The sequence below is a fragment of the Myotis yumanensis genome, unplaced genomic scaffold (genome assembly GCF_028538775.1).
Source record: "Myotis yumanensis isolate MYYU_CA2020_CCGP unplaced genomic scaffold, mMyoYum1.0.hap1 SCAF_2, whole genome shotgun sequence".
Lineage (NCBI taxonomy): Eukaryota > Metazoa > Chordata > Mammalia > Chiroptera > Vespertilionidae > Myotis > Myotis yumanensis.
The window spans coordinates 54097720-54110129 of NW_027223753.1; the positions used below are offsets into that span (position 1 = coordinate 54097720).

At 37.4% G+C, this 12410-nt stretch overlaps 1 protein-coding gene across 1 annotated transcript in view; it reads right to left on the reverse strand.

Annotated features, from left to right (window-relative positions):
• Positions 1-12410, reverse strand: part of LRRIQ3 (leucine rich repeats and IQ motif containing 3) — a 96684-nt gene that overhangs the window by 60486 nt on the left and 23788 nt on the right. The window contains exon 4 of the mRNA XM_070403378.1: positions 7643-7776. Within this exon, the coding sequence (XP_070259479.1) occupies positions 7643-7776 (134 nt within the window). The remainder of the gene's footprint in view (positions 1-7642; positions 7777-12410) is intronic.

Consider the following 12410-nt stretch of genomic DNA (forward strand, 5'->3'; position numbering starts at 1 on the left):
GCAAAGTTAATTACATCTACATCCAGTCTACTCCAAGAAAAGGATTCATTATAATGAAACTTTCTGATTTTGTTTAATAAACTGTCTTCTGAAGTAGGTAGTCAAAATGCATAGGTCACAGATACAAAGGTTGCTGTTAGAGTAGCTTACATTTAAGTGCCATGTGTTGCATGTGATTTGTTTTGAACTATATATTTATAAAGGAGACTTGTTTCTGGGAATGGCAACAAAGGCTTAAGAGAGTCAGAACTGTCCTCATCTGAAAGAGAAGGCAGACAGGAGTGATCCTGCTATGATAGCTTGAATCATCAGGGCAAGGTACCCAGGCAACAAGACTATTATTACATTTCCTGAATTCTGTTTATGGATGTACTGCTCTGCCCCAAGTGCAGGAAGAACCACACAAGGTTAGAATGAGTCTATTCACCTCTGTATGCCATTAGTTTGCTAATGAATCTAATGAGGACAAGAAGATGGTAATAAAGCTTGCTTGTGTATCCATGTAGAAGCTCACTCATTTTGAAAGAAAACAATCATAAAAATATTCTGCTTCTCATACCACTTCAAAAATGGAAAACTAGTTTCCAGAAAGACTAAGATCTAAGTCTATTTTTTATTCTGAGCTTCAAAAAAAAATCAAAACATTTTGTAAAGTGTTAGTAAAATTAAAAGTATTCTGTGTAAACTTAAAAAAAATAAATGATTCAGTCTAATTATGAAAATTTAAGTAGAGACATTACTAAACTCAGAAAGATATAAGACCAGATACAATTTATTTTATTTATGTTAAACTAGGGGCACGGTGCACAAAATTTGTGCACTGGGGGGAGTAGTCCCTCAGTCCAGCCTGCTCCCTCTCACATACTGGGATCCCTCAGGGGATGTCCTAGTGACGGCTTAGGCCTGCTCCCTGCTTCCCTTGGAGAGTGGGCCTAAGCTGCAGTCTGGCCTCCCTTTGTGGGAGGTGACTGGGCTGATCAGGGAAGGCACCAGCCCCATTACCCTGCTGCTGCAGCCAGTGCCAGTCACCGCAGCCACCAAGGTGTTTTCATCAACACAGACTCCAGTCCCTTCACCATGAAAAAATGACAACTTTCTTTAGGCGTTTTCAAGATGTGTCTTTCATAGTATATGACATTTCTTTCTTTTTTTCTTTATCCTCACCTGAGGATATGTTTCCGTTGATTTTTAGAGAATGTGGAAGAGAGAGGAAAAGACAGAGAGAAACATCAATGTGAGAGGAACACTTTGATTGGTTGCCTCCTGAATGAGCCCTGACCTAGGCCCTGCAGGGAGGAGCCTGCAACCTAGGTACATGCCCTTAGTCAGAATTGAACCCAGACCCTGCAATGGGCAGGCCAAGGCTCTATCCACTGAGCCAAACCAGCTAGGGCAGAATATGACATTTCTTAGCCTTCCAGCAGAGGAGCTTCCTTTTTTTCTCCAGGAGTGAGGTAGAAAAACCCTAGAACACCTTTTTGGATTCTTATTACCCAAGTTACTAAGAATATTACCAGTGGCATACAGGGGGCTTACCCAATGAGCAGTTAGAAAGGTGTGCCCTCTGTAGTCACACTGATAGCCAGCTCAGCCCCTGCCCAGCTCTCTGCGATCGCCAGCTCTGCCCCTGCCCAGGCCTAATGCCTCTGGCCAAGTTGTTAGGTCAGGGAAGGGGGCCCCTTGGCTCTGATTGCAGGCTTGGCCCTGTCCAGGAGCCCCCTGGCTCAGGCCCTTCCTAGACTGCTCAAGGCCCACACAGGGCCTACCTCTGAGTGACTTGGGTGCCGATGATATTCCTGGGACCCAGGCCACTGGGTGCCTATGTATGCAAATTAAATGCTATCTTTGTTGGTTTAATTTGCATACTCATCAGATTGGCTGATGAGCATAGTGGAGGGATGGTCAATTTGCATGTTTGTCTATTATTAGGTAAGATTATTAAGTTGCTTACACAATCATAAAATATTTTCAGTCATTTAATAGTATTTTAACAAAATATTTTTGTTTAGTAAATAGTAGAGGAGAGCACATCTATGTTCCAAGAGAGTATTAAACTATGTTAATTTTAAAGCTGCAAATTTTAGATAACCCTGGATTGAATCTGTACCTTGTCTTTACAGATTATGATTAACGATCCAAACCATATGCAAAGATAGATTTTATTTTAAATCATTTATATCTGGCAAATTCACCTTACTCAAATATTTTCACAGGAATGTTGATCTAAATTTATCATTTAAAATAGGATTTACTTTGAAAAAAATGAGTGCTACTTCTATTTTTGATATACCTATTTTATAAGGTAGGAATTAATCTATTATATATAAATAATGTAGTCACTATTGAACAAAATCAGCATTCAAAATTACATAATTTATTATAAAAAATAATAGACTATTATAATTCCTTTTCATAATTCCAAAATAAGGAGTCAAAACATACACTGCATGTAACAGTCAATTACCATCCAAATAATAGATGTATTACTGAAAAGTTGCCTCTAATGCTTTTATATTATGAAATCATGTAAAGTACATTATAAAATTCTTATAAAGTCTTTAATGTGAATAATTTGAAATGAGGCTAATAATTTCCTGCATCATATACATTTTGACATTACTATGTTGAGTATTATTTGATAATTCACACCCATTTAAAAACTAGCAGAGGATTAATAGTATATATAAAAAATGCATTCATAGATATTAATGTTCAAAGATTTTGTCTTAGAATCAGCTATGACCTATTTATTCTTTACCCTGTTTGGGGACCTTCAAGTTAGTAAATCTATTTTTTATTTATTTATTTATTTATTTATTTATTTATGTATTTAATCTTTATTCTTGAAAGTAATATAGATGTACCTTTTTTCCCTTCCATTTACCTCTTCTAGCCTCCCCACCCTGCCCCAGGCCTTCACCATACTATTATCTGTGTACTTGGGTTATGCATATGCATATAAGTTCATTGGTTAATCACACACCAACCACCATCTTCCCTCTGAGATTCATCAGTCTGTTCCAAGTTTCTATGTCTCTGGAACTATTTTGTTCATCAGTTTATATTTTTCTTTAGATTCCACATATGAGTAAGACATTTAATACTTGTCTTTCTCTGACTGACTTATTTTGCTTATCATAATAATCTCCAGGTCATAAATCTTGTTTGTTTTCTTTTCCCCCTAGTAAGTTGCCCTTAAGTTTGATAAACCAACTGGTAGCTCAGTTACAACCTATCGTCTAATTCCCTAGATTATAATCAATTTTTCTTTCACAGGGAGTCTTATTTGCAAACATTTGTCATGATTCCAGGATATCCACATATCAAACAATTATGGGGCAATTAATAATATAGATTTCAAAGTTAGTTATTATATCATAAGTTACCTACAATGAGTTTCTGTAGTTTTATTTATAACTAGAGGCCTGTTGCACAAAGAGATTCATGCAATAGGCCTTCCCTTCTCCTGGCTGTGGGCACCGGTTTTCCTCCAGCACCCGAGACCCAGGCCTTTGCTCTGGCCTGAGCCGCCTTCCGTCCTCCGTCTTCACGGCCCCAGCCAGAGCCACCTTCTCTCTTCAGTCTTCGCTCCGCTGCTTGGAGCCTACATATGCAAATTAAATGCCATCTTTGTTGGTCGTTAATTTGCATATTGTGTTGATTAGCCAATGGAAGGCATAGCGAAGGTACGGTCAATTACTCTGTCTATTATTAGTTAGGATTATGCAATTTTTTAAAAATATATTTTTATTGCTTTTTTACAGAGAAGAAGGGAAGAGGGATAGAGAGCCAGAGACATTGATCAGCTGCCTCCTGCATGCCCCCCAGTGGGGATGTGCCCGCAACCAAGGTACATGCCCTTGACCGGAATCGAACCTGGGACCCCCAAGTCCGCAGGCCGACGCTCTATCCACTGAGCCAAACCGGTTCGGCAGATTATGCAATTTTATCCTTCATATAAATTTTATAGTTCAGGAAAATTAAATTGACATTTTTCTACCAACCTAAAAATTAGGGGAAAAAAGTTTTTCTTGCTTTCTTGAGCACAGCTCCAAGCAATGTTTAAATTCAACTCAAAAACTAGTAACATGCATAACAAAACCAGCAATGAAATTATTCATCGGATCAAAATTCAATTAAAATAGAAATTTTCTCCTTGTGTTGTGCATAGCCTTCTATATCAGGATCAAAAACTTTTTCCATAAAGAGCCAGAGAGTAAATAATTTAGGTTTTTGCAGTATATATTTGGTTGTGTTGTATACTCTTCTATGTATTTACAATTCTTTAAAAATATAAAAAAGCATTCTTCTTGTGTAACAAGCCACGTCGAATTGTGCCCACAAGCTGAATTTTGTAAACCCTTGATCTATATCATATTCTGAAACATACATACATGAACACACACACACACACACACACACACATATACAAACACAAATATTTTTTCTCCCATTCTACCTTATAGACATTTGGAGAAGAACAGAAAACAAGTGCATATATACATATTTGGATATTGATATATACATTTACAAACTTAATTGTGAATTAAATTTAAAATAAGAAATTTGTAACTTACAAAAATATTCTAGAGATCCTAGAAAACGTATTAGTCTTGCCTATTATAATAATACTAAAGGTGCGGTGCATGGATTTGTGCACTGGTGTGGTCCCTCGGCATAGCCTATGGGAATCAGACCCAAACTGGCAGTCCAATGCCGCCTGCTGCTCCTGCTCATCTTGGCCCCACTGTGACTGTCACTGCTGCTGCTCAGTAGGCTCGCTGCCCCTCCCCTGTGGTGTCCAGGCTGCTGTGGCCAGCCATGATTCCTGCATCTGGTGCCCATCGGTCAGCTGAGTGGTGCTCCAGCTGTGAGAGTGCACTGACCACCAGGGGGAAGCTCCTGCATTGAGTGTGCTTCATAACAACTGGTCATTCGGTTGCTTAGGCTTTTATATATATAGATGGCTACGCAAACCAAAATGAATTTAATGTACATTTAGTGAAGCTGCATAGTACCTGAAGACCCTGCCATTCTGGTTACCTGTATTGATATATTGTTATCTCCAATGTATGGCTGACTTAAGGGAACAGATAATTCCTTTCCCACTTTCCTAAGAGCTAAGACATTGTCATATAACTTAGCATCAGCCTATTTAATGCTTTCTCCCTGAATTTATACTTGTTTTAGGAATTATCCAAAAGCCCAAGGACAACTGCAGCAGAATGACAAGGTGTCATATAGTTAGTAAATGGAAGCTCCCTGAGCAAACTCTTTCTCTGGTGGAGTCTTGGCTCTGCATTGCCTCTCATTGCTACTTATTTCTCAAGTTCAATTACTGTGGCTTCCTGAATATTCCGTGAGCTTCCAGGATAAACCTCCAACAAATTACATTATTCCCTCAGTCATTTAGAGTTAGCTTCTATTGTTTGCAGATAAAAACTTCAGATGCAACATAACCTATAATTTTCCAAATTTTTATGCAGGAAGGATAAGAAAAGTACTTGCTTTAATTATTTTATGAAAGGAATTTTAACTAATGAGCTATTCATAAACACGCAACCAGAAAACTACAGCAAGCATATTATAATCCCTCTATCTGACATTGATGCTACCTACTAGGTCTACTATATAAATATAAAGAGTTTGGGGAGATATTCTACTACTAAAATAAATGCCTTAGTTTTCTTCGTATTATATTTGTATTAAATATATAAATGTAATACTTTCTCTTCTTTTCATCTACCTTTTTTTTACTAATCCTCAATTTGTCTCTTATAGTATCTATGAAATAATTATATTTATCTCACATAATTGCTGTGTGGATTGAGTGAGCTAATTACATTTAAAACTTTAAACATGAAAAAGTATATTGCAGTAAAAATAATTTAGTAACAATAAAGTCATGTTATTTTTGTAAAGTAATACACAAAGCTACTGTACCATTATATAACATGTTATATTATACTAGAGGCCCAGCGCGCACAAAGTTGTATGCGGGTAGGATACCTAGGCCTAGCCTGCAATCTGAGCCATCTTATGCCCACTCACCAGTCCCCAGTCCTGCCCTGCCACCACCACCCATCCCATTCATCACATGGCAACTGATCGGAGCCTGTGGGCCGGGGGGAGGGACAAAGAGGTCTGCCTTCCACCTGCTCGCCAGTCCCCAGTCCTGCTCCACCGCCACCCACCCCTGGTGGTCAGTGCGGTCATAGTGACCAGTCGGATAGTCGGACACTTAGCATATTAGCCTTTTATATATATAGATTACAGACATCTTTCCCCACAAATCTTATTCAAATTCTATTCATGCATGCTAAATTTTGAGATACCATTTCCATGCACAAGGTTTTTAATCTCATGTTACATGCATATACAGGAAATCTTGATTCTAAGGGTGAAAAATTCAATTGTAGGAGCATAAGCTAAAGATAAGTCCCTTTAATTAGATCTTTATTTCATATAAAACTCACACTAAATTTAAAGAAAGATGAGACAGAAATAATATTTTAAATAAATATGCACCTGTCAGCAGCTGCCTGATCCTCTTCCACATCTTTTATTCCATATAATTTTACTTATTTCCACTGTGAGCCCAAATTCTCTCACACTTTGACCTTAGTTTGAAAAGTATATGGAACCTCTTCTTCAGAAGTTGCAGGCACCGTATTATGGTCAGTTGATCCTCATACTTTTCTCTCTCTAACAGGGCTACTGCCGTCTATGATTTAGCCATGCAGGCTAATGCAGGAGACCATTCCCTCTGCCTACCACACAATGCTGAATATCATTTCAATGAAACTTCCTAATCTGGGTTTCTCAGAGGCTGTCATTGCCCAATTCTAGATCTATTTTAATCCTACCTATATTTCAGGGTCAAATTTCATTTCTATCTTCTGTATTCTATCATTTAGCATCTGAAAATAAGCTATATAAAAATATTCATTTACTTTTTCCTATATGTGATGTTTGGTATGACTAAGATATATAGAAATTGATGACAGAGTACCCTATCTTGTCTCCCCAAGTTCAGTGTTCAGAGATTCTGCCAAGAAAGGTATTCGTCTATTTGTAAATGTCAGCTACTGGAAACAATGCAAGGAACAAAGAGAAAGAAAAATACAATTAACCAAATGACAATGTAGATTCATAGGGTAGCAGATGTTTCACCAAAATTATCTTCACATTCAAACAAAATATGAAATCCTAATATATGTTTTATGGTTTATATTTCTATTGTACCCCATTATATAGAACATGGTTTATATTTCTACTTCATCCCATTAAAGGGGAAATTCAGTATGTTTTAGATTGCTGTTTTTTTTAATTTAAGAGAAATACTGTCAGAATTACTCAATTAGTAATTAATAAAAACTTTATTAGTTATATATATATATATGGTCAATTTTTTTAAAAAAAAAGTATCAAATTTTTATTATGCCAAATATTATAAGCTATTACTATATTTGCCTCTAATTGCTACTTATTGTGGTGTGTTTCTTAAAACTAGTTCAAGTCATCTATAAAGTACTGTTTTAATAGGAATGCAAAAATGAATATCATTGGAGAGATGCCTTTTTATCATTGATTTTCTTAACATTTTAGTTTAATATTCAAATAGTAGAGAAAATAAACATACCTCAAAATTTTTCTAACTAGGAAACCACGTATCCATCTTTGAATAATCAAAATTGGTGAATTATGAGCCATGATTTCATTTATTTTTGAAATAACAAAGTTGATGTTATTAGTTTCATCCTCATAGGTTGATCCCTGTATAACGAAAATATGTTTAATAATTATATTTCATGAAATTATTTCCAGAAGACGCTTTAAACTCAGTACTCTCTTGGTAGAAACTACTAACACATTCACAGGTATCTTAAAGGCATAGCAGTTGAATAATATACATTTTCACATATATTTTATTAGATCAGTAAATCAAGAATTAGTAGCACCAAATAACTTCAATTCCCTAACAAAATGCAAGATCCATGATGATAACCTCCTCTATTCTCTAGATTCTTCTCCCAATCTGATAGCATAGATATCAACTTTGACCATAAGTATGTCAACCTCTGAAAAGTAGTTATATGAATAGGTATTCAGTGAAACTCTAAAAGTATTCTGTGGATCCCCATGAAGAAAACTGGCATGTTGGATTCATAAAATAATTTACAGTAGTTCAAAATTTTGTTGCAGCTTAACTACCATGTTGGACACTTTTATTGGAACAGAGCACATTCCCCTGGGGAAAGATATGTTCTCACTTTAAAGAAATTATCTCTAAGATCTCTCAACCTGCAAATTGTTTAGATTTGGAAATACAGACTCCCTATATCTTATCATTTTACTGTAATAATTTTGTAATAAAGCCAATTTGGTTACGTTATGAATGTAAGGATTCCGCTTTTAAAAAAACTAAAATTTGTATTGTTTGTAAGGCACCTTCCCTGAAAATCACCAAACCCATCATGTTACAAACACACACCTTTTCTGCCTATACCTTCAATCAACTATGTACTACTAGAATAACAACAACAAAATCTTGCAGATAAGTGCTACTTCATGCTGCCCCATAATATGATTATAGGAGATCAAGACATGCCATCTAAAATATGCTCCTTTGGCATATTCATTATTTTGAGTGGGAGACACTTGAAAAATGGCAAAAACAGGGAGGGGATTTCTCTGAACTTTCCTTATCTGCCTAAAAGCAGTGATGGTGAACCTTTTGAGCTCGGCGTGTCAGCATTTTGAAAAACCCTAACTTAACTCTGGTGCCGTGTCACATATAGAAATTTTTTGATATTTGCAACCATAGTAAAACAAAGACTTATATTTTTGATATTTATTTTATATATTTAAATGCCATTTAACAAAGAAAAATCAACCCAAAAAATGAGTTCGCGTGTCACCTCTGACACGCGTGTCATAGGTTCGCCATCACTGGCCTACAGGAAGATCTTCCAAAATGCATTCAAAATAAATCCTCTTGTCAATAGTTTAATCAACCAGGAAATATGGTCTCTTATTAAGGGGAACAAAATGAGAAGATTACAAGGAAAGGAGTTTAAGAGAGACCACCACACCCAGATGAATTTTGTCACAAACTCCTATCTGTTCTTCTAAGGGCCATTCATCTTTCCTAAAAATCATTTACTCTCCTAAGAAGCCTACATTCTCTCTCCCATTCTTTTTTTTAAAAATATATTTTATTGATTTTTTTACAGAGAGGAAGGGAGAGGGATAGAGAGTTAGAAACATCGATGAGAGAGAAACATCAATCAGCTGCCTCCTGCACACTCCCTACTGGGGATGTGCCTGCAACCCAGGTACATGCCCCTGACCAGAATCAAACCTGGGACCCTTCAGTCTGCAAGCTGACACTTTATCTACTGAGCCAAACCGGTTAGGACATTTCTCCCCATGCTTTAAGCATTTATTCGAAGCCACTTCAGGAATTACTCATTCTACCCTGGGTATCTCTGATGTATACATGAGGTAGACAGTAACAAACTTCTGTTTGTTTTTCTCTTGTTAATCTGTCTTTTATTACAGAAGTCTCAGCCAAGAACTCAGAACAGTAGAGGGAAAATTATTTTTCCTCTCCTACAGTAGCTTGGGGCAGGGAGTTTGAGAGCATAAGAAAGAAGTGAACAAGAAGAATATATTAGGAACTTAACTGGCCAGTCTTAAGAGACCCTGGTCAGATGCTGCAGTTCTCACCAACAGAGAACCAGTAAGTTCACAATGCAGTTAAAGCAGAGTTCAGATTCTCAACAAGGCATGAGTAATTCCTTCTCTTTATAAACAGAACTAGAGGCCCAGTATGAAATTCGTGCACTGTGTGTGTGTGTGTGTGTGTGGTGGGGGGGGGGGGTCCCTCAGCCTGGCCTGCAGCCTCTTGCAGTCTGGGAGCCCTTGGGGGATGTCCGACTGATGGCTTAGGCCCTCTCTCCATAGGGAGTGGGCCTAAGCCAGCAGTTGGACATCCTTAGCACTGTTGTGGAGGCAGGAGAGGTTCCCGCCACTTCCGCTGCACTTGCCAAGTGTGAGCCGGGCTCAGGGCTTCTGACTGAGCAGCACTCTCCCTGTGGGAGTGCACTAACCACCAGGGGGCAGCTCCTGCATTGAGTGTCTGCCCCCTAGTGGTCACTGTGCATTGTAGTGACTGATTGTTCAAGGGAAGGATTATTTGGTTGATTTGCATATTAACCTTTTATTATATAGGATTATATAGGCTACTCTTCACCTGTGGGCAGGGTTAGTGTTCCTGCCAGAGAACAAGTAACCTCTACACTCAGCTTTCTGATGTCCCGAGACAATTATTTTGTAAAATGACAATAAAGCTGAAGTAAATTTGTACAAATGCCATAAACCATTTGAAATCTGAGAATAAATGGAAATTACCTCTTTCTAAAGGGTAAGTAATGCATTTCCTCCACTAGAGGAATGATGGCCTGGATTTAAATTCCAGTTCTACAACTTCCTAGCAATGTGATTTAGGGTAAGTAACTTACCTGTCCCCAATTCATCATCTGTAGAGATAACAATAGTACCACCTCACAGGGTTGGTGTGAGAGAATATCTGTAAAGCACTTAGAATAGGGCTAAAACATTTCAAGCATCCAAATAATGTTATCTGTAACAGTTTCATAATAATATTACTTAAAAGGATATATACTTTCAGAGTTTACAAAGAACCTATATACCTTCATGTATTTGATACTCAAAAAACAGTCTAACAAATTTATAAAGCAACTTATCCAAAGTACATAATGTAAAATTATGAAAAAATTAACTGTGAAGATAATTAGTATTAATATCTTCAATTTAATAAAAAGAATTAAATTATTACAGTAAAAGTTTAACGAAGAACTATTAACACTCAACAAAATAGATGGTAGAATAACAAAAAACCTATGGTCTACCACTTGCTATTATAACCCTAAAATGAAAATGGGGCCATTGCTAACCCTGGGATAAAACATGATGAGGCATTTCAAAAAAATACTAAGGACTTTTGTAATATAACTCATATGGAAGAGAGTACTTTGTGTTCTAACAGGAAGAGTAGTTGAAAAAACAAGTTGTAAAACTATATTCTGCCTTGCCAGTATGGCTCAGTGATTGAGCATCAACCCATGAACCAAGAGATCACTGGTTTGATTGCTGGTCAGGGAACATGCCTGGGTTGTGGGCTCGATCCTCAGTAGGGGCATGCAGGAGGCAGCCGATCATAATTCTCTCTCACCATTGATGTCCCTATCTCTCTCTCCCTCTCCCTTCCTCTCTCTCTAAAAAACCAATAAAAACATATTTAAACAAAAAAAACTGTATTCTATTCATATTATATACTAGTGGTTCAGTGCACGAAATTTGTGCACAGGGGAGGGGGTGTCCCTCAGCCTGGCCTGCACCCTCTCCAATCTGGGATTTCTCAGGGGATGTCCGACTGCCGGTTTAGGCCCAATCCCTGCCGGCAGTCAGACATCCCTCTCGCAATCTGGGACTGCTGGCTCCTAACCGTTCATCTGCCTGCCTGCCTGATTGCCCCTAACCACTCTGCCTGCTGCCTGCTTGCCCCCAACTTCCCCCCACAGCTGACCTGATTGCCCCCAACTTCCCCCCACAGCTGGCCTGATTGCCCCCATGGCGCCCCCCCCCCCCAGCCTGTTCACCCCCAACTCTCTTCCCCTGCTGGCCTGAATGCCCTTAACTGCCTCTGCCTAGGCCCAGCCACCATGGCTTTGTCTGGAAGGATGTTCGGAAGGTCTCCTGGTCTAATTAGCATATTATCTTTTTATTAGTATAGATAATTGCCCAGATTCCCAATCAATTTTATATTTATTTTTACTTGATTTTAGAAAGGGAGGGAGAGAAACAATGATGTGAGATACATTAATCCATTGTTAAAAGTGGGGTATGGAATTCCTCTAAAATTACTTATGCTGTATACTTCTCCCTTAAAGTCTATTAATATTTGACTTATATATTTTGATGCTCCTATGTTGGGTGCATATATATATGTGTGTGTGTGTGCATATATATATATATATATATATATATATATATATATACAATTATATAGTGACTTTGTTCATCTCTTATTAAGTATAAGCTATCCTTGCTTTTCTTTGTTTCCATTTCCATGGAATATTTGTTTCCATTTGCATGGAATATTATTTTTCAGTCTATTTTCTCTTGCTCATATTGAACAATTTCTACTATTCTGTTTTTCCTTTCCCTCATTCTTTCACCTTTCCCATTCATTCTAAAGTTAAATTTATCCACTAAGCATTTTTGTTTGTTTATTTGGTTGATTGGTTATTGTATTTCTGAGATCTCAAATCACCATTTATTCTTTATATCTACTATTACTCTGCTAAGATCTTCTATTTGCA